The sequence below is a fragment of the Carcharhinus amblyrhynchos genome, chromosome 3 (assembly GCF_965287045.1).
Source record: "Carcharhinus amblyrhynchos chromosome 3, sCarAmb.v2.hapA, whole genome shotgun sequence".
NCBI lineage: Eukaryota > Metazoa > Chordata > Chondrichthyes > Carcharhiniformes > Carcharhinidae > Carcharhinus > Carcharhinus amblyrhynchos.
In genome coordinates, this window is record NC_137326.1 from 109823017 (window position 1) to 109846488 (window position 23472).

A 23472-nucleotide genomic window follows, 5' to 3' on the forward strand; every position below is an offset into this window, starting at 1 on the left:
TCCAGTGACTTCTGGCAGGATTTTCCAGCCTCAGGCAAGTAAAGCCAAAAATCCCACCCAAAGTCTACATTGCAGGTAGTTAGGGTGGGAAGATATTGCTCAAGACGTACCGATTTTGGTCTTGTATGAACTGAAGATTAAAAAATGCAAGAGAAATGCAGGGGCCAGAATGATGAAAGTAGAGCTGTTTCATGCAAGAGGTGGGCAACATGGAAAATAAAGGCACCTAAACATTTGTACTTACCACATGTTTATGGTCAAGTCTTATTTAAATACTAAACTTTGAACTTTCATCCACCCATACACCACTTTTGCTCTCATAACTCTACATCAACTCCTTTAACTTTATCCCTACCTCAATTTCACACATCTATTCACTGAAGGGAAGTCATTTGCAGGTGAGATGGGTTGATTCCAACTTTCAGATGAGCAAAAGATTTAGATGCATTTCCTTCCATTGTCATCTATAATTAAGCAGGAACAAAAAACACTGCCAGGTCTCACCCTCTTAACCAGCATACCTTCAATTAGTCATTGACTGAATTCAAATGACTGTGTTTAACTTAGACAGCATTTCATTGAATCCAACAGATCCTTTAAAGCACAAGTCACCAGGTCAGTAAGATTTGTTTTCACAGAAAATGCATTGCAATTTCTATAAAGGCAAGCAGCAAGTCATGCTGATTTAGTTTCTGCACTCCAACATGACCCCACGGCAGAGTTAAGGGGCTGGATGGAATGAAAGTAAAACAATGCATAGATGTTCCTTTGAATTATATTGGTTAGACTTTTTTTAAAGTCTAAACATTAGTCTGAAACTGATTCACAGCTTACAAAAGACTAATGCACATTGAACAGGAAAACAGATTTATGTCCATTTATTCCACTTTTCAGAAAAATATTTTCTACAATGCTGCACCTTGGATACTTCCATTTTGTAAAAATTTAAGACAACTAAAAACTCATCTGTATATACAGTTGACCCTTGCTACAGTACTTCCCTCTACAATCCTAAGTTCCAAACATGAGACCTAATGTTTCATTGAACAATTCTAGCAACAAGTGTTATGATGTTCAACGTAAAATGATCCACATTGAAGATAACCCTTTAAATGTTGCGTATAAACTCTTCTGAAGCCATCTCAATGTGTCAAACTAAACAATAAGCATAGCTGCCCTTAAGCCAAGGATGTACCACAGGATCACTTTTTGATGATTAAATGTTAAAATCCATTTTTAAAGAAAATATAGTCAGTGAACTCAAACAAGTTACTTGATTTGGAAGTTAAGAGTCCAGAGAACCAACTCCAAGAGCAGCAGTTGGCTTAGGTTACATTTAAGACTTTTGGGTGCCACTGTGGTTGATTCTGTTATTCTGTGGAAAGCACAACTCAAAAGGGGAACGGCAAGTGCTTAGAAATTCACATAATAATGAGCAGAACATACACAAAGACTGGCCAGGTTGTGGTATGTTTATAAAAACAATGGCATCATCCAGCCCATAAAAACATGATAATACATATCTGGACAAATTGTTTCAACTGACTACAACATTGTGGTGCTAATTATGTATACAGCCAAGAAAAGAATTGGGCCAGCTGGCAATTCCAATGCAAATTGTCATGTAATCACAACATGGAAGATGTCTAATTGAATTTGCAAAGTAATGACAGCATTGTTATTCATAATGAATATTGAAAATAAAAGACCTGTTTCAGCAATCTATCAGGTGAGGTAATTTAGGAAGTGCTGCAGTACGGTAGACAAATTTAGTAACCAGTTTAATGCGCACTATTAAATACCCAAAACATGAAATAAGGTCCTTTTAATCCATCAGACAGTATGCCAAGCACAACATTCTAAAACGTTTTTGCATTTACATTGTAACTAAAAAAATCATAAGGAGCAGTACATTTACACATCGGTAAAACAGAATACTTGACAAAAATCCACAAAAGGTGAACCAACAATTTCTGTCTTTACTTAATTGTAAGTCCATTCAGAAACTTAGGGAGCTCCCACCACACTCCAAATTGCACAGCCAGCCAGTCCATGCAGAATTCTGGAATGTCCAACTGTGAGGCAATCAGAGGCTCTGTCTGAACACAAGGTAAAGCAGTTTTATTGGCCTCTAATCAAATTTGATTTTCTTTCCTTGAGGATGTGTCTTGCCACCTCTGAAGCCTACAAAAAAAATACAGATTTAGGTTTAAGGTTCAATTCTGAAAAACAATCAGCAAAATGAGCTAATCAAAAGGCAGGAATGATGCCTAAATCAATTTTAGTAAAATGCTGAGATACAAGGCCAGATCCGATAGTGATTTCAGTTTTGCATTTACACCTGCATTTGGTATCACTGGATTAAATTCACTGACCTACCAGACTCCTGATGCGAAAGGAAAATTAAGCAATTGTTCAAGATGACTCAACACCAAACTTCAATAATGCATTAAATATGTCCAATACCATCAGGCATCAGTGTAATGTTGCTCTATTTTTCTTACCAGTACTCCAGATGTTTCCCACTGCATAGCTGATGCTCAAATCCATCCCATTCAGGCCTCAAATTTAGCAATGTAACCAATTTTGTGATGTCATCAAATATGCAAAACAGACTTTTAATACACTGCACATAGCACCTTGCTTTCTATCCAGTCTTATAATCAACTCATCCCTTTAGGGAGGAATTTCCCAAAATGCTGCAACTGCTTGTAAAAGGAGTTTATTCCATTGATTAGTCCCATACCTCCAAATCCACCACGCCCACCACCTCGGCCACCACGACCTCTGCCGCCAAATCCACCGCGACCTCTACCTCTTCCAAAGCCACCTCCTCGGTTTTCGGTCTTCGGCCGTGCAAAATCAAGTGTAACTCTGCATCCATCGATTTCTCCATCTTCCATTGCTTCCTTTGCTAATTTTGCATCTTCTTCTGATGGGAAGTCCACAAAACCAAAACTGAAAGAAAACATTTGTGCAACAAGCATTATTTTCTATTAGAGAAATATGGTCCAGTAATGCAAAATTCACAAAGAAATTGCATCTATGATGAAATATCAATGTAAATTCTGGTCAATAAATTACTTGTAACACGTCGCTGTTCTTGCAAATCAGGACAATGTGCTTTACTGTTCTTCTCTTGCGAATCCATTCACTGCACAAGTTAAGCAGTGAGGAGCTCAATGAGAAGGTCAAGAAGAGAATTCAATTTACCTACCCTTTTGACCTTCCAGATTCTCTGTCTGTTGCAATTCTAGCTCTTGCGGCTCCCTCGAAGGCATCTTTTAAAGTTTCTTCAGTTGTGTCATCAGAAAGTCCACGAACAAACAATGTCTTGCTGGATCCTAAAAGATGATATGGTTAGCAAATAAATAGTGCACACCAGGGAAATCATTACCTACATAGAAATTAATTGTGAATATGAAATTGTAAACATTGCACCTTGTGTCTTACCATCACTACTCCTGAGGCCTTGATGACTGAACTCCAACCTCACCGTTCTCCCTTCAATTTCTGCATTGCTGTAATTCTCAAAAGCTTCTTTAGCATCCTCAACAGATTCAAATTTAATAACTGCATACCTAGGATAGAGAAAGTGCAGCAAGAATAGTCATTGTAAAAGGAAAACCTGCCCCCTCCCTTTCCCCACCCATGAGAAAATGATACTTGCATGTGCTTTAGTGTAATTTGGGGTAATTAGTATAGAAAAATCTTACAACCAACTGACCATACAACAGTCGGATCTTTAAAGCCCCTTATGGATGAAGACAGACCAGTTTTGAAATCTGGATGGGGAAGAGATTTTAGAAAAATAATGCAGGATCTGGCTGTGGTAGACTGGGAGTGAAGAAATGGGGAGGGTACAGGCCCAACATGTTCTCTCTAGGGTGATAGGAAGGAGTAAAAAGCCTAGAGAACCATGGATAACCAGAGATATTCAAGATATGAGAATGAAAAAAGAGACTCTTAGCAGATCCAAAGGGAGCAAATCAGCAGAGGTAGTGAGTACAGAAAGAGCAGGGTAAATGGAGCTTAAGAAAGCAATCAATAGAGCAAAGGAGGGGATAGAAGAAAGCTGTGATGGTAAAAACAGAAAAACAACAAGAGGATAACCAAGGAAAGATCAGTGTCCATGGGAGCAATCTATGGGTGGTAGTATGTTGAACAAATACTTCACAACCATCTTCATCCAAGAGAATAAGGACAAAGGTATAACTTGGAGACTGCCAGATTCTTGAGCAAATTAACTTCAGGAGTGAAAGTACTGGAGGTATTGGTAGGCTTAAAGTGGACATATCTTCAAAAAAGTAACAGAAGTGGAGAACAGCTAGTATGGCTCCCTTATCTAAGGAGGTCTGTAGCTATAAGAGAACAAACAACCAGCACATCTCAGCGACGGTAAAACTATTGGAGAAAATTCTGAAGGACAGCCTACCTTCACTTAGAAGGGTGAGGTTTGATCAGGGGTGGCCAGCATGGCTTTGTCAGAGGGATACTTAACTAATTTAACTGAATTTAAGGGGGGGTGACTAGATGTATAGGAAGGTAGCACAGTTGACGTATTTTATATGGTTTTTGGATAAGTCCCTATGCCCATGGGATACAGGGTAATTTATCAGGGTAGTTATGGGAGACAGAGGTGATTGGAAGACAGTGTCCAGTGACACAGATCTACGCTGGCTCACTAACTATTCGTCATTTCTATAAACAACAGGTGACCGTGGGAGATAAGATTAGCAAGGTTGTGGATGTGAGGCCATTTTCACGTAGAGTATATTAATGGTCTGGAATACAGTGCCTGAGAGGATGATGGAGCAGTATCTGGATGAACATTTGGAACATCATTGCATTCAAGGTTGTGTGACAACTGCTGATAAATAGGATCACTTAGGTAGGCTGCAGAGCCTCTTCTGCAATGAGATTCTGGAAACATCTAAAGCCCTAAACGCATGCTACAGGATCATGGTTGCCAAGATGGCTTTCCCCACAAACATTTCAAACAAAACATTCATCTTACCCTTTCGATCGGCCATTCAATTCTGGTACTTTAATCACTGATGCTTTTTCAAAAATATTCTGAAGTGTTTCTTGTGTTGCAGAATATGCCAGGTTATTTACAATAAGCGTATCACAATCTGAAATGGAAGCTACACAATCAGTTTTAACTTCTCAGCTAGTTATGAATTTTTGTTTTAATTACAGCTGGATCAGCACTTGACTTATCTAGAGGAATTATTCAAAACGTTTCATCATATCAGTCAGACTGAAATTCATCATATCCAGCAATCAAAAAAAATCTGCAAAAGTGCATTGCAATTTATTTTGACTGAGGTCAACTTTTCCTGCTCAAATTCTTGAGTGATCTGCATGTTTAACAATTAATAGAAATTCCTACCTGCTTGGGTTTGCATTCCAGTCTTTACATTTCCAGCCTTTACATATCCTGATTTTAGATTTAACATACTCTTATCTCCAGTGAAATCAATCATTATAGCCCTGCCCTCGATTTCAGTGCCTTGTTTCTGTCCCAATGCTGAATCGGCAGCCGCTTCATTTTCAAATTCGATATATGCAATGCTAAATTTAAGAAAATGGACAGTCAATCCACTGCATAGAAACCATGTCTCCTAAACAGAAACAAACATCAACACTAAAATTGAAACATACCCCCGTGACCCGGAACCATCACGAGAAACAGGAATTCTGATCTCAATAGCATCCTCAAAAATCTCTTTGAGGATGTCCTGTGTTATCTTGGGTGGAAGATTTTTGACAAACAATGTTCTGCAATCCCTGTCTGCAAGAAAAACATCCAATTAGCTTCTGCAGCCAGTTCCAGTAACAAAAAGCATGGGCAACAAGACAATGGGAACCTTCCAGTTCATACCTCGCTTATCTACATTCCTTTCTTTACTGCGTGCTTTGTCAAGTTTGACTGCCTGTCCCAGTACTTTGTTTCCATTAAATTCCAATGCTTTCTCCAGTTGCTCTTCAGTTTCAAAGTCTACGTAGCCGAATTTCCTGCACCAAAAAATAATTCAAAACAATGGCAAAAATTCACAATAGAATTCAGCATGAAAGACTGCCATTTACTACTACAGGTCACCACCCCCAGATCAACATTGTTGCCTACTGTGAACTCTACTCTTGGAATATGGCAGCTAATTATCATTTAAAACTAAAAGCAAGTACACTGGAATTTACTTCCACTGTAACCAGCCAGGTCCAATTATGTTTTTGCCCCAACATTCATAACATACATATCCAGTTGATTATGACAATATAATTGATGGCCACCCTCCCAATTTAAGGTCTAGAATCTGTACTTGCTCCATTTGTTGCCCAAAGATATCTTACTGTGTACAAGAATTCAAATAAAGCAGATACATGCCACTTAAGAAATCAAACATTTTGCTAACTGAAAAATACCTGTTGCCTCCAATTCGGACATCTACGACTGAAAGTTTCTTCTTGGTGAAGAAGCCACTCAAGGCTTTCTTTAGTTCCTCAAAGCTTTTCTCAGAGTTCAAGTTTCCAACAAAGAGCGAAAAGGATGCTTTGAAGTCAAGCAGAAAATGTAAATTCAGAGTACATTATTTTGAGGCTTCAATACTTCACAAGTAATAAATACTACTGGCACATCAGGACAAATAAAACATCATACTTTTCAGTATTAAGTCCCTTTTTATCATCATGTGTGCAAATTGTAGAAAATGCAGTAATGCATGAAGCAATTCCATTTCAATCATTTCTCAAGGTTTCACTACTCAACTCCTTCATTCATCTACATGCTGTTCTGCGAACCCTACAGCTGCAAAGTACTTTGTGCAATGTCTTAGTTAAAACTGCTTCTGTCAGCACCAGGACATGAGTGCATGTTCAAAACAGAAGCTAAACTTTTATTGGTCCATTTACAGGATTGACATTGCTGGTTGAGTGATTTACTGCCCTTTCCATCCTCAAGGATGTGACAATGGCTACTGAGCAGGTGGTCTGGTCAGTTGAGATAGTTGTGCATCTTTCATCAGATATAGGACACAGCAAGAATGATCATCTTTCTTCCATAAAAGGACATCACTAACCAAGTTGCTGCATCTGCTATCTGGAATTTTCAGCCATTGTTAAGGAATGAGAGAATTGAGAATTTTGAGGGGATGCAGCTCTGTCTCGAACACGCAGACTATATGAAAAAAACCTGAAATTAACTTCTTTCAACAATTCTTGCTAATGAAAGAATCTCACCTTTGGAAACACCTGTACAAGGAGGAGCACCCTCAGTATCTACACAAAAATTTCCCCCAGAATCTTGTGGGTAAATTAAATCACTTTTCACCCTTGTAAACCCCCAACAGGTGTAGGCTCAACCTCTCCAAGACAGCACATTCATCCCTGGAATCAGTCAAGTGAACTTTGTGAATTGCTTCATTTGCGATTGCATCCTTTAAAAGAGGCCAAACACCAGATGCTGCCAAAGCCCTGAACACCTGCAGCATCACTTTTTACTACTTCCATGCAATAAACATCAACATGCCAACACCTCCCTAGTCACTTACTGTTGCCTGCATACTGACTGTGACTTGCACACCGGGATACGCAGATTCCTGTGCCAGGTTCTCTGCGCAGTGTTTCCATTCAATAAAATGCTTTTCCACTCATCCAGCCACATATCTAAACTATACTTCTGCCTGTTTTTTGCCCACTCACCTATCTATAACCTTCTCCTACCAATTCCAGTGTCATCGGCAAATTCAGCTACCATGCATTCAGTCCCTCGAAAGTCATTGACCTACATTATTAATTGCTGCAGGCCCAGCACAAATCCTTGTGGAACAGGGTAAATGCTGACAATGTTTTACCAGAGGGAAATCTAGAATCAGGATGCACAGTTCATAAAATTCATAACTGAGGTGTAGGCTATTCCATTTAATATGAACATGGCTGATCTCATCTGCCCATCCACCAGACCTCCAAACCTTAAATTAATAACCTGTCCACCTCCTCAAACTTACTCAAAGTCTGAACATCCACTAAAGTCTTGGGTACTGAATTCCAGATTAAAGCAATATCTTCTTGTTCTAGTTTGTCCTACAAGAGGAAATATCCCATCCACATCTGCTTTGCAAATTCCTGTGATCATATTGTTCACCTCAATTAAATCTGGTTTCATCCTACAGTCCAACAATGTGTGGGTTAGGTTGATTGCCTGTGCCAAGTTGCCCCTTAGTGTCATGGGGGACTAGCTAGCATAAAAATACAGGGTTATGGGGATAGGGCCCAGGTGGGATTGTTGTTGGTGCAGGCTCAATGGTCTCCTGCACTGTAGAGTTTCTATGATTCTCAAGAATATCTGCCCAATCTCTGCTTCCCTTGAACTCACCACCATTTTCAGTCTTTTGCTTCTTAGCTGGGGTCACCGCCTTCTGATCCTCTTTCTTTCTCTTTCCAGCTTTCTTCGGCTCAACTACCTCTGCAAAAGTTTATCACATGATTAATTTAAAGGAAAACAACCCCATGCATTTCTCCTTGCCACCACACCCCCAAAAAGTTCAGTTTTTGCCTCCAATAAGGGGGTTCTTTCCAATTGATGGTAGGTGGACTGAACCTAACTGTACAATTCAGCCATTATGCAAATTTGCCAGTTGTTTTTATGGAACTGCCATCAACTGAAATAAAGGATGAGGGTACTGTACCTAAATGTGCGCAATATACTTAACAAGGAAAGTGAGCTTGTTGCACACACTGAAATTGACTAGTGCAATGTTGTGGGCAAGATGTTGCTGCAAGGGCTGGAGTCTAAATATCCAATAGGTGTCCTATCAGAAGGACAGACAAATGGGTAAAGGTGGCTGGGTTGCACTGTTAGTAAGGAATGAAGTTAAATCAATAGCAAGTAGTGACAGAGGATCAGAAGGCATAGAATCCCTGGATAGAGTTGGTAAATTGCAAAGTTAAGACTCTGATGGGAGGCAACTAGAGACCCCCTAGCAGTAGTCTGGATGTGGGGCAAAAAAAAAATCAGGAGATAGAAAAGGCAATAATGCAATAATCATGAGGACCTCCAATATGCAAATGAACTGGGAAGTAGCAGATCCCAAGAAAAGGAATTTGTGGAATGTCGAAGATGGTTTTTCATAGTTTGTGACAGAGCCTACAAGGGAATAAGCTTTGGTGATGTGTAATTAGGCAGACTTGATTAGGGAACGCAAGGTGAAGGAAACCTTAAGGGAGCAGTGACCACATTATGATAAAATTTTCCTGCAGTTTGAGGGGGAAAAATTGGAGTCAGATGTAATGGTATTACTATTAAATAAAAGCAACTGTAAAGACATGAGGGGGGAAACTGGCCAGAATTGATTGCACAGGGAGCCCATCAGGGAAGACAGTGGAACAGCAATGGCAGGAGTTATTCAGGAGGTACAGAAATTCATCAAGGAAGAGAAAACATGCTAAAGGGAGGACAAGTATCCATGACTGATGAGGGAAGGCAAGGTCAGCATAAAAGCAAAAGAAAAAACATACAAGGTGGCAAGGATTAGTGGGAAGTCTTTAAAAACAACTAAAAAAGCAATAAGGGAGAAGATGAAATGAATGTAAGCTAGATAGTAATATAAAATGACAGGAAAAGTTTTTTTCAATATATAAAAGAGACAAAAATAGCCACTGGACTACTGGAAATATGAGGCTGGAGAAATAATAGGAAACAAAGCAAAGGCAGGGAAACTTTGCATCAGTCTTCATGGTGGAAGACACCAGTGGGACGTCAGGGCTCCAGGAGAGTCAGGGGGCATAGTTGAGTGTAGTGGCCATCACTAAGGTGATGGTTCTGGAGAAACAAAAAACATGAAGGTAGATAAATCACATGGATGATATTAACTACACCGCAGGGTTCTAAAAGAGGTAGCTGAGGAAATCATGGAAGCATCGGTGATCTTTCAGGAATCACTGGAGGTATGGAGGGTAATGATGAGGAGATGCCAGCATTGGACTTGAGTAAACACAGTAAGATGTCTCACAACACCAGGTTAAAGTCCAAGAGGCTTATTTGGTAACAAACGTCACTAACTTTTGGGGCTTTGCTATTGGGTGAGTGGGGAGTTCTGATCACAAACAAGGCATATAAAGGCACACAGTTTACAGAATACTGATTAAAATGCGAGTCTTTACAGCTAATCAACGCTTATGGGTGCGGACAGGAAGAGTGGAGATAGCATTAAGCAGATGTGTATTGTCTGCAGACAGAATAGCAAGTGAGATGTTGCAAGCCCAGTCAAGTCATGGGAGTTACAAAGTGTGACATGAGCCCAAGATCCCGGCTGAGGCCGCCCTTGTGTGTAGAACTTGGCCATCAGTTTCTGCTCAGCAACTCTGCACTGTCATGAAGGCCACCTTGGAGAATGTTTACCCAAAGATCAGAGGCTGAATGCCCGTGACTGCTGAAGCGTTGACCAACAGGAAGAGAACAGTCTTGCCTGGTGACTGTCGAGCGATGTTCATTCATCTGTTGTCACAGCACCTGCATGGTCTCCCCAATGTACCATGCCTCCGGACATCATTTCCTGCAGCATATCAGATAAACATTGGCCGAGGCCTGGATACAGTGGACATGGAGAGGATGTTTCACTAGTCGGAAAAACTAGAGCCAGACAGCATGACCACAGGCTAAAGGGATAGCCCTTTAAAACAGAAATGAAGAGGAATTTCTTCAGCCAAAGTGGTGAATCTGTTGAACACTGCTGCAGAAGGCTGTGGAGACCAGGTCATTAAGACAAAGATAAATAGGTTCTTGATTTAAAGGAATCAGGGGTTATAAGAAAAGAAATCATGATTGAATGGCAGAGCAGACTTGATGGACCAAGTGGCCTAATTCTGCTCCTATATTTTATGGTCAAAGCACCAAAAGAGCTATGACTTGCAGAAGTGAAAACAGGACTCACATTAGACAGCTTTAAGAATAGTTGACGATGGGTAGAATTTGGATTTGTCCTGTTTCTGGAATACAAGACATACCCAAGCAATTTTCTACATTGTTAGGTAGATACCAATGTTGTAGCTGTACTGGAACAGTTTGCAGGGGTGCAGCAAGTTTTGGAGCAGAAGTCTTCAGGAATATTTCTTGATACCATATGGAGTGATTTGAACTGGTTTAAGACTAACATCTGCGATGCTGATGTTCCTTAGAAGTCAAGATGGATTATTTACTCACCACTTCTAGCTGAAGTTGCAAACTTCAGTCTTGTCTCATGCAAATGTGCTGGACTTCATGATTGAGGATGGAGATAGCCTCCTCCTCCAGTAAGTTTGTCATCTAATGCCATCCACAGCTTGATGTGGAAGGACTGCAGAGCTTAGATCTGATGGCTGTGAAATGGCTTAGGTCTGCCTATTACTTGTTGCTTTTGAGACTGGCATACAAACAACCCTGTGTTGTTGCTTCTATAGGTTGACATCATTTTAGATATGCCTGGTGCTGCTCCTGGCATACACTCACTCGCCATTGAATCAAGGTTGTCTGCCTGGTCTGATGGCCATGGAGGAGTAGGAGAAATATGCTGAGCCATGAGATAACAATTGCAATTGAATACAATTCTGTTGGTGCTGATGGACAAGTACCTCATGGATGCCCAGTCTGAAGTTGCAAGGTCCTTTAAATCTGGTATGACTGTTAGGCTGTCGCTTGGTATATTCGAGAGCACTCTGCCTATTTTGGCACAAGCCTCCAGGATTTTTAAGGGCTAGGTTTGGCATTGTTGATGATCCGTCTGGTTTCATTGCTTTGTGGCAGTTGAATACAACAGAACAGCACTTCACTGCATCTGAAGTGCTGAAACTGGGACTCGTATGGTTTGTACAAACTGAAGTCTTACTTTAGTAACTAAATCACATTTGTGAATAAACTCTCGCTTGAAATATGTTACCCATCAGTCACCAGTAAGACTTAAAACTTACCAGACTCTTCCTCATCTTCACTCTCTTCGTCGCCTTCATCCTCGTCTTCATCCTCATCTTCCTGAACTTTTACCATGCCAGCTTTCTTTGCCTTGGGTGGCGGTGCTGTATCCATAGCTTCTTCGTCCTCAGATTCTTAGTTAAAAAATGTTAAAAATTCAATACCGTAAAATGGAGAAAACAGAAGCCACGTGAACATAAATTTGTACCAATGGCTGGAACCTTCAAGCAACCAATAGTCTGATAGTCATGCACACACACAGCTCAGAAGGCTGTCAACTTTAATCAAACCATCCAATTTAAACCTACAGTGCAGTCTTTCCTATAACAATGCAAAAGTCATCTTCAAGTACATGTGCAACATCCTTTCAAAACAGCTATGAATTCAGGTACTGCCTCATTGAAAATTTTTAAATTTCCTTTTTTTAGCCAATTATTCTAACCCCAATGCCAATTGGCGTAGCCAATTGACCTACTTGTCAGAGAATATGTGCAAGATGTTCTTCAGATTTTTGTAGAGACCAGACTACCTCTTTCAATTCCAGATCCTACACTAAACCTTTGGTATTTTCTACATATCATGAACAGGACTCTTCCCCAATACCGCCCTCAAAATAGTACAATTTGTGTTATGCTTCTGTCAAGTTATACTTCATATCACATATTTGCACCAAATTTCATGTGTACTCAAACCTACCTGTACAAAGTCTGTGCCAACCCTGATGTATTATGTTGCTAAGTTTTGCTTTCAAATTTGTACTCCAACACCAAGATCAGAATACCAACTCTGGGTAATCCTCCCACCACAAATGTCTGTAAACTAACATCTGTTCACCACCACTTTCACCTTCCAGCTCTTAATGACATAACCACAGTCCACAAATACATCAGTTATGTGATGTCATTACTATCATTCAACAACTTCTTTTTCAAGGATCTCAATCAGGTTCCAAGAAACAATTTGCCCTTAGGCCCCATAAGAGGATTAAGGGAGGGCAAATGTAAGAAAGATAATGTCCGTAAGGTCTGCCAACTTTGCCAACACCCCCTCATGGCAGAATGGTGAGAAAGATAGAGGGGAAACTTCAAGTCACACAATCTTTCTCCTATCCCATATCTCTGGTCTTTTCTGTGTAGTGAACTGACACTCTTTCAGTATTCAACTGAAAACTGATGTCACAACAAGATTGTCATATCTGCAAAATACTTTGCCCAATTTTCATTTTTTAAATTTGAACTTCCATTTCCCTTGTATATTATCCATTAATCAGGTCATTGTAAATTCTATTTCTTTGCTCATCTGTCCAAATTTCTACTGTATCAGTACTTTGACCTCATTTTTTACTTCAACCTCTTTTCAACTAAGCAGCCTTGGAATTTCCATTTTGCTGTGTATAGAATATGTTTGATATATACTTAATATTTCTGACCATTGCTCATTTGCTGCTTTCTTAGTTGATGTTCCCAGCCACCTGTGCAATAACAATTCTCAATCACAAATTGACTCTATACCAACTATATTTTCATATTGCTATTCCTTTGTTCCTTTCCACAAGTGCTGTAACAGTATTATGACTGTATCCAGATTTACTCCCACTGCAACATGCTCAACCTACCCTACATGCCCATGGTTTTCTCTCACCCATGTTCAAAAACCAGCATGCCCTGGTGGGATTAGCCATCTACACAAACAGAATTCAAACCAGCCCCCTGTAACCTGACAATATCTAGCCAAATGTACAGTCAAACAAGTGGATTACACAACCACCATAAAATGTTTACCATCCTCTTCATCATCATCATCATCCTCCTCTTCCTCCTCATCATTTTCTTCGTCAGATTCTTCCTTTGCCTTTTTAGTCACAGCAGCTGCATGCTTAGGAATAGGTTTCTCCTCTTCAGATTCTTCCTCTGAAAAAATATGTTCATTCATGTTTGATTTACTTCAGAAGTCTTCTACATATTTCGCTCTACTCCAAGAAAAGCAGCTGACTCAACTCAACGTTTGACAAATCACATTGTGGGTGGCACAGCAGTGGGCCCTGCTGCCTCAGTGCCAGCGACCGAGGGTTTGATTCCCAGCTTGGGAAACTTTGTGCGGTCTGCATAGGTTTTCTCAGGGTGCTCCTGTTTCGTCCCCAAAGGTGTGGTTAGGTGCAGTGACCACGCCAAATTCTCCTTTAGGGTACCCAAACAGATACAGGGTGTGGCAACTAGGGGACTTTCACAGCAACATCAGTGGGACCTTAATGTAGACCTACTAGTGACACATGAATAAACTGCAACTAATTGTGACAGATACAATATTTTCTAATTCTTGCAAACGCTCTCCACGTTTACAACAGTCAAAGCCCTAACTTCTCCTGGTGCTCCTTAAAACTCACCTACAACCAAACTTCTGGTCATTTGTCCCATTATTTGCAGGGTCAAGTGTTATTCAAAGACACCTTTGGGTCAGGTTGCACAGAACAGAAATCAGAACTTGGGGAGCTTTGTCACCTAACAGCACTGTTAGCAAAAGCAAGAATGATTGAAGGGACACGCAAGAGGCCTAAAGCATCCTTGTGTTCCTCAATGAATTCCTGAAAACTTTTTTTTTCACCTACACCAAGCAGCTAGGATTAAGACTCCTACAGTGCATGAGGCAATCAAGGCTGCACCGACCACAATCCCACCCAAGCCCTATACTGATAACTCCATGCATTTAACCCACTAATCCCTGACACTAAGGGGCAATTTAGCATGGCCAAAGCACATGCACATCTTTGTACTGTGGGAACAAACACATGCAGACATAGGGGAACATGCAAACTCTAGACAGTGACTCAAGCTAGGAATCAAACCCAGGTCCTTGGCACTGAGGTAACAGTGCTTACCACTCTGCCATGGTGCTGCCCAACCCCTAACGTGGCTCAGTGCAAAATATTTAGTGTTGAAGGTGATAGATAAGTCACATACTGCAACTATTGTTGGGAGCACCTACCAGAATCTTCCTCATCTTCATCCTCCTCATCGTCTTCGTCATCACTGCTCTCTTGTTTTACAGCTTTACCATTTTTTTTGTTGGCAGACTGTGGTGTCTTAGCGGCTGGAGTTGAAGCTTTTTTAACAGGAGGTGCTGGCAGTTCCTGTATTAATGGATTATTGAATTGGAATGAGATTACTAATGCTTACTATACGCTCTACTTTAGTCAGGTAGAACTTTGGCAATAAATTCCCGTAAGTGACCAGGACAAACAGCATAATTCACCAAAGATCATTATCATATACATTCAAAAGACAATAAATTCAATGTATTAGTTTTGCAGACCTCACTCCCGTCATGTATTGTATGTCATAGGCACCCATGATTTGACTCAAGTGTAATAATTACCTCCTCATCACTTTCCTCCTCTGAACCAGACTCTTCAAAATCTTCAGGGGGTGGTGGAGGAGCAGCCTTTTTAGCTTTTCCTTGCTTTTTATCTGCCTAGAAAAGAAAATAAGACAGGAATATAAATGCCATCAAAAAAATTGTAAAACATATTTTACCACATCAGGGAAGCTATGAACTCACTTTTTTGTGTACTGCTACAGAACTGCAAAAGGAAGAATTCCAAAGGGTTTATTAAGCAGAAACAAAACTGTATTTTTTCCTCCAGACGTTACCTGACACGTTGAAAACTTCCAATATTGATGTTTTTAGAATTAGACTCCTACCACGAGCAGTATATAACCTTTATGCAACGTCTGTGCAAAGGTAGTTAACTTGATAGGCAAGTTGAAAGTTTTATTTTAATCTCTTAATTCCCCCTGCCTAACCACAATGTAAAAAGTTATCTGGAGACAAATGTGTCATATCACAACAGTAACTACACTTCAAAAGTGCGGCTTGGCTGTGAAGAGATTGCCCAGTTGCGTGTCCACAAAACGTCTTAAAAAAACACCCCTAGTTGAGGAATTTATTTTGATTTCAACACATTGCTGAACTTGAAAGCATAAATAATTCAGAATCGCTCAGTTATACGATCAGTAGTAATCTTCAAGCGATCGAAAAATCAAACACGAGGGCGACTGAAAATGGCCAGCACGGAGCATTCAAGTCACACGTGCTTTTCAAAACGTGGGCTTGCCTGCACGGAGCCTGTTTTCCCAGGTCCCAGATTTTTTTTGAGGGGGAGGAGAAAGAAAGGAAGGAGAGAAATTCACCGAAAGCTGCGACAAAGGCTAAAGTAAGACTATTTGGCAGCAGGTGATTTGGAGTTGGTTTTGCACGCACACAGGGGACCCAGTGAGTGTGTGGGGGGGGGGGGGGGGGTTCAGAGAGTGGGGAAGCTCCGAATACTCACCGCCTCTCTCAACGTCCACATGGGGCAGACCAGCTAAGAACACGAACGGAGCAGGGGAGGAGAGATGATTGAAAAGTATATAATCAAGGCCCGTGGTGGGAGGATTGGATCGGGCCTTGACTATATATTTCTAGGGGAAGTAAAATGAAGCATTAAGCCGCTTCTCTGAATATAAGGGGAGGGACGGTGAGGCAAACACGAGGTCCAGGCCCTTGGCCTCTAATCGGCGTGGGGGAGGGGGAAAGCAGCGGCCCACAGACGCCAGATCAGGGCGCTGTTCCCGAGTGTTGGATGAGGCCGATAGTTGGGTCGTGGGGCCGGCTGACTGACTGACGATTACCCGAGCGCGTCCTCCTCACCTTGGCGAGTTTCACCATCTTGAGGCGGCTGGCTTATCGGCTCGAGCGGGCACACGGATAAGACGGACAACCAACACGTGCTTCTCCTCCCGCGAGCTGCGCAGCAAAGAGAAAGTCGCTGCCGACGTCACCGTTTTGACTGGCATCACCCGCTCACGTGAAGCAGCCCTCCAATCAACGGCCCTCCAGTGCGCCTGTCCAATCAGGCGCGTCTGCTCCACTTCCGGCGACCAATCACCGCCCCCCTGCTCCCCCAGCAACCAATCCGCTTGGAGCCGCCCTCGGGAGGCGTAGCCAATCGGAGCTGGCCGCTAGACTGAGCAGCCAATCAGCCGTGGGGGGAGGCGTAGCCAACCGGAGCTGGCCTGTAGACAGAGCAGCCAATCAGCCGTGGGGGAGGCGTAGCCAATCGGAGCTGGCCGCTAGACAGAGCGACCAATCAGCCGTGGGGGAAGGCTTAGCCAATCGGAGCTGGCCAGTAGACAGAGCAGCCAATCAGCATCTCCTGCATCCACTCAAAGGGCCGAACGATGAAGGAGCTGTTCTAAAATGGCCGACACCAGGTGGAAACTAATGGTGAGCAGTTCGCAGCTTGTTACTGGTTGTCTGCGTCCAAAGAGGGGGAGTGGAGAAAACAATCACTTATTCATAGATTGTCTACCGATTTGTGTAAGATTAAGGTGTTATGCAACAGGCAATATCGATATTGCTCTTCGATAGTCGTCGCTGAAGCATTGAACTGTGGAAGTAAAATGGCTCTTCTGCGGGGGAGGAGCAGGAGGTTGTGCTTGCTTGAGTGACACGTGAATGTGTTTGAGAAACTACTTCGCTTTACGAAATGACAACTTAATGATGCCAGGATAGTTGAGGCTTTGTTGGGAGTTCAAATATATTTTAACCTACCACCTACTGGAGAATACCTCATTTGGTTTATTAGTGTCATAAGTCGGCTTACATTAACACTGCAATGAAGTTACTGTGAAAAATCCCCTAGTTACCACGCTCTGCCTGTTCGGGTACAGTGAGACAAAATTTAGCATAGCTAATACACTTAACCAGCACCTCTATCCGACTGTGGGAATATACTGGAACACCTGAAGGAAACCCATGCAGACGCTGGGAGAAGGTGCAAACTCCACAAAGACGGTGACCCACGCTGGGTCTCTGGTACTGTGGGGTAGCAGTGCTGCCCTGCTTCTTCTCTGCTGTCATCATACTTTTTGGATCTACTTTATATTAAGCTGATGTTTCTCTACACCCTTGCTGTAACTGTAACATATTCTTCAATCTGTCCTTTCCTTCCTCTGTATGTACTCCATGAATGGTATGCTTTCTCTATATAGTGTGAGAAACAGTACTTTTCACTATACCAATACATATGGTAATAATAAATCATACAATATTTTTGTACCCAACCTTAGTTGTACGGTGATAAATTATAATTGCCTGCAGCTTTAACAATGTTAATGTGAACACTGAATGGTTTGCCCCAGCAGACTAAAAATACTGTAATGACAATCAGCATGGGGTCCGCTTGAACTATTCTTGTGGTTACCTTCCTATTGTGCTGAATTCAACCTGTTATTAAATGCAACTTTGCAAGCCTGCCGAATTGATTTCAAAACATCCTGTATGTGGTCATTAGTAGGTTTTTTTCATTAAAAAAAGGTAGTGTGATTCTGGGTTTGTGATTAAATCAAACTAAACATAAGAACATAAGAAATAGGAGCAGGAGTAGGCTGTCTAGCCCTTCGAGCCGGCCCCGCCATCCAATAAGATCATGGCTGATCTGAAGTGGATCAGTTTCACTTTCCCGCTTTCTCCCCATAACCCTTAATTCCCTTGTCTATCAGAAATCTATCTACCTGTGACTTAAATATATTCAACGAGGTAGCCTCCACCACTTCAATGGGCAGAGAATTCCAGAGATTCACCACCCTTTGAGTGAAGAAGTTCCTCCTCAACTCCGATCTAAACTGCGTCCCCCCACCCCACTTATTTTCTGCACGAAGATAGCGACCTTCCGCCCCCAGACCCTGCAGAGATACCCTTACGTCAAGGTTCCTCCAGGATGGTGCACCCTGGCGACATATTTCTTCCACCAGTGGCGCAGCCTCAATTACGACGTGCAGCTCCTGCATGTCAATTTGGGGCTTATCCCATCATCGTTGCGGGAGTTGCCTGTCTTTTACCAGGACCACCTCACTGTCTGGAATGTGGTCGCCTCGCGATGCAGTTCTCCCCCGTCAGGAGTAGCGGCTCTTGTGCGAGAGCCGTTGCTCAGGAATCCGCACCTCCAGCCGTGTAACTTCAGGTGGCTGATGGAGAGGGAGGCTGTGGACGCCGGGGGGACCAGGATTGGGGACATGCTGGATGGTGGAGGAGCGGGCTGGATGAACCCTCGCGTGCTGGCTGAGCACGGGGGGTGTCTGTCCGGCATGCAGCCAAAGCCATCCAAGACCTTAGCATGGTTGTGCTCAGCCCCGAAAGTACACGCGAGCTCGAGGCGGCTCAGGCGTGCGATGGGATCCCGTCCGAGCGCTCCCCTGTTCAGACCGAATTCCACATTGGCCCGAAGCCTAAACCTCCCCCCCCCTCCCCAGGACAGGTGCCCCACAGCATGAGCTGTCTGGCGGCAATGTCCTCCGTGCCTTTTTTCACCGCGTGGAGGCGTTTCCTGTACGGGCTGCTGCCGCACACCTTCCATTACCGTGTCCTTGCCGGTTGCCCAGATACACCTTGGCAGGCCTTGTTGCCGCCGGGCAGTGGAGGTCCTGATGGAGGTCGCTCTACGGAGGGATCTCCCTCAATTACATCGGGGTCCTGGGGTGGAGGCTGCTGCATGCAGCAGTACCACACAACCGTAGGACTCACTGGTTCACGGGCTCCCGAGACTGCTCTTTCTGTGGCCTCGAGGAGTCTGTGGCCCACGTCTACATTTCGTGTTATAGATTGCACACTGTTTTTGATTTTCTGAAGAACCTTTTATTGATGTTTTGTTTGCACTTCAGTCCCACGCTCCAGATCTACGGACACACAGTGCGGAGAGGGGAGGATTGGGATGCCGATCTCCTCGTGAACCTGCTCCTGGGCCTGGCAAAACATGCCAATTACAGGTCCAGGCAGTGGGCGATCAGGGGGGCTGTCCGTCCCAACTGTTTGCCCCTCTACCGCAGCTACGTTCGCGGCCGGGTGTCCCTGGAGAGGGAGCACGCGGTGTCCGCGGGCACTGTCGAGGCCTTCTGTGCCCGTTGGGCACCGCAGGGGCTGAGGTGCCTTATAGACCCCGATAATCACATTTTGATTTGACGTGTCTTAAGTTTCCTTTGTACTTTTTGTTTCCGTTTGGGCCGTTCCCCCTCCTTTTGGGGAGCTGCCCCCTTTTTCTTTGTCCAAACGTAATTTAAGTTTGTTTGCTTGGTTCGACCCACCCAAAAGACCCCCTCCAGGTGGAGGCTGCTGCATGCAGTGGTGCCGGACAACCGTAGGATTCACTGGTTCCCGGGCTCCCGAGACTGCCATTTCTGTGGCCTCGTGGAGTCCGTGGACCACGTCTACGTTTCGTGTCATAGATTGCACACTGTTTTTGATTTCCCGAAGAACCTTTTATTGATGTTTTGTTTACACTTCAGTCCCACGCTCCTGATCTATGGAAACCCAGCGCGGAGAGGGAGGGTCGGGATGCCGATCTCCTCGTGAACCTGCTCCTGGGCCTGGCGAGATGCGCCGTCAACAGGTCCAGGCAGCGGGTGATCGGGGCGGGGCGGGGGGCATCCATCCGACTGTCTGCCCATCTACTGTGGCTACGTGCGCGGCCGGGTGTCTCTGGAGAAGGAGCACGCGGTGTCCGTGGGCACAGTCGACGCCTTCCACGCCCGTTGGGCACTGCAGGGGCTGAGGTGCGTTATAGACCCCGACAATCACATTTTGATTTGACGTGTCTTAAGTTTCCTTTGTACTTTTTGTTTCTGTTCAGGCTGTTCCCCCTCCTTTTGGGGAGCTGCCCCTTTTTCTTTGTCCAAACGTAATTTAAGTTTGTTTACTTGGTTTGACCCGCAAGATCGATCGACCCAAAAGACCGACACGAAAGAACACCCTCAGCCTTCTGAACTCCAACGAATACAGGCCCAGTCTATTTAATCTCTCCTCATAAGCTAACCCCCACATCTCTGGTATCAGCCTGGTGAACATTCTCTGTACTCCCTTCAATGCCAGTATATCCTTAGTCAAATAAGGGGACCAAAACTGCACACAGTACTCTATTTGCGGCCTCACCAGTGCCTTGTAGAGTTGCAGCAAGACCTCCCTGCTTTTATATTCTATCCCCATCGCGATAAAGGCCAACATTCCATTTGCCTTCTTGATCACCTGCAGACTGAGTTTTTGCGATTTGTGCACAAGGACTCCCAGGTCCCTCTGCACAGTAGCATGCTGCAGCTTTTCACCCTTTAAATAATCCTTCCTACTATTATTTCTACCAAAGTGGATAACCTCACATTTGCTAACAAAGAACAGCACGGGAAACAGGCCCTTTGGCCCTACAAACCCGCACCGCCCATTTTAACACTCAGTGAGTGCCTTATCCAAGTCTTTCATCAATGTTTTTGTCTACCTCTGGTGGACCCCACAATAAAGGGGGTGCAAATTTAGGGGATTATATGTGCACCAGATTAAGGGAGATCCAATTTGGGGACAATTTATTGACAGCAATCAGCCTAAAAAGAACGTTTTGGGATGTGGGAGGAAGCCGGAGCACCCGGAGAAAACCCACGCAAGCACGGGGAGAATGTGCAAACTCCCACAGACATTGATCCAAGCTGGGGATTCGACTCTGGTCCCTGTAACTGCACAACAGACAGTGATAGTCACTGAGCTGACATGTTGCCTGTCAATTTGTCCAGTTTAAGCCTACAGTAACGGACGTGAAGCACTAGGCAACTCTCAAAGCCACATCCAAGAGCAACTCTGGCACGACCCACCGCGTGTATGCCCCTTGTTGGCCAACAAGGCAGACCGAATCGCCTGTGGATGTAAAAGGAGACATCAATAAACATAAATAGACATAAACAGGCTATACATATACAGACTTTAACGGAAGATCCCCAATAGCTCCAACGTAAGTGACAAGGTGAGCCTTAAAATTTGATGGACGACTGATCGGAATCTATTAATTCCCAGGAACGTCTTGAGGCTCTTGATCTTTAACTAGAACATTCTTTTGTATCCCTCCATCTCCAGTCTGCTCATGTGCCTATCCAGGTAAGTCTTAAACAACCCTAGTGTGTCTGCCTCCACCACCCTACTTGGCAGTGCATTCCAGGCCCCCTCAACCCTCTGTGTAAAAAAAAAAGTCCCTCTAACATCTGAGTTATACCTCGCCCCTCTCACCTTGAGCCCGTGACCCCTCGTGATCTTTGCCTCCAACCTGGGAAAAAGCTTCCCACTGTTCACTCTATACCCTTTATAATCTTATACACCTCTAATAGGTCTCCCCTCATTCTCCGTCTTTCCAGGGAGAACAACCCCAGTTTGCCCAATCTCTCCTCATAGCTAAGACCCTCCATACCAGGCAGCATCCTGGTAAACCTCCTCTGCACTCTCTAAGACCTCCACATCCTTCCGGTAGTGCGGCGACCAGAGCTGGATGCAGTACTCTAAATGTGGCCTAACCAACGTTCTATACAACAGCAACATCAGATGCCAGCTTTATACTCTATACCCCTTCCTATAAAGGCAAGCATACCATATGCCTTCTTCACCACCTTCTCCACCTGTGCTGCCACCTTCAAGGACTTGTGAACTTGCACACCCAGGTCCATCTGTGTTTCTATACTCTTAATGGTCCTACCATTTATTGTATAACTCCCCCCTACATTAGTTCTTCCAAATTGCATCACCTCGCGTTTATCTGGATTAAATTCCATTTGCCAGGTCCTCGCCCACTCACTCAGCTTTTCCAGCTCTCTCTGCAGACTTTCCGCGTCCTCCATGCAATTCGCTTTTCCACTCATCTTCATGTCATCAGCAAATTTTGTTCCCTACACTCAGACCCCTCCTCCAGATCGTCTATGTATATGGTAAACAGTTGAGGCTCCAGCACTGATCCCTGTGGCACTCCACTAGTCACCAACTGCCAACCAGAAAAGCATCCATTAATTCCAATTCTGCTTCCTGTCAGATAACCAATCCTTAATCCAGTGGTACAGTAGCAATCTGTTCCTTTTATTGTTGGGGACCTAAATATGCAATTTTTAGCATTTTATTTAGCCCATTGGAAATGTACCTTTCAACCCATGAGTGTATATCCTGGAAGAGTTAATGATATTTTAAATATGAAACTAGCTATCAATTTACTTGAGCACAAATAACAAAATAATTAAAGGACACAGGAACGTGCTAAACTTTCACTTACCATTACTGCTAACAAACCCTTTTACAGAAATGGGGATATAATGCTGGAATCTGAAATAAAAACAGAAAATGCTGGAAAATTTCAGCAGGCCTGACAGAATCTGCAGAGAGAGAACCGAGCTAATGTTTCCAGTCTGGATGAGTTCTTCAGAGCTCTTGAGATTTTCCAGCATTTTCAATTTCTGTTTACAAAAACAGGTGCCGTTTTTTTTCCAGTGTTGCAAAGATCATAAAACAGCCAGTAGGTTTAGCTGAAGAATTGCCTGATGAAGGAGCAGCACTGTGAAAGCTTGTGATTCTAAATAAACCTGTTGGACTTTAACCTGGTGTTGTGAAACTTCTTACTGTGCCCAGCACAATGCTGGCATCTCCACATCATCCCTATGAAAACATGGCAACATTTTCTGGCAAATATGGAAACTCACCAA

General features: G+C 43.3%; 1 protein-coding gene and 2 non-coding genes across 4 annotated transcripts; all 3 read right to left on the reverse strand.

Annotated features, from left to right (window-relative positions):
* Positions 1-1454: 1454 nt before the first annotated feature.
* Positions 1455-16767, reverse strand: ncl (nucleolin). Of its 2 annotated transcripts, none has more exons than XM_080185696.1 (15): positions 16634-16767; positions 15320-15415; positions 14930-15074; positions 13729-13857; positions 11947-12081; positions 8381-8467; positions 6430-6556; positions 5888-6021; positions 5668-5797; positions 5396-5577; positions 5018-5135; positions 3454-3581; positions 3218-3344; positions 2747-2958; positions 1455-2184 (listed from the first exon to the last, which is right to left on the reverse strand). In XM_080185696.1, exons 1-15 carry the CDS (start codon positions 16649-16651, stop codon positions 2132-2134), a joined length of 1821 nt encoding a protein of 606 aa, XP_080041822.1. In that variant the 5' UTR covers positions 16652-16767; the 3' UTR covers positions 1455-2131. The 2 variants fall into 2 exon arrangements, with proteins under 2 accessions (XP_080041822.1, XP_080041821.1); XM_080185695.1 differs by having other exon boundaries at positions 8378-8467.
* Positions 5203-5282, reverse strand: LOC145341638 (small nucleolar RNA SNORD20). Its single transcript, XR_013886404.1, has one exon. It is a non-coding gene; the product is annotated as a small nucleolar RNA SNORD20 (small nucleolar RNA).
* LOC145341637 (small nucleolar RNA SNORD82) lies at positions 6637-6702 on the reverse strand. Its single transcript, XR_013886403.1, has one exon. It is a non-coding gene; the product is annotated as a small nucleolar RNA SNORD82 (small nucleolar RNA).
* Positions 16768-23472: the final 6705 nt, after the last annotated feature.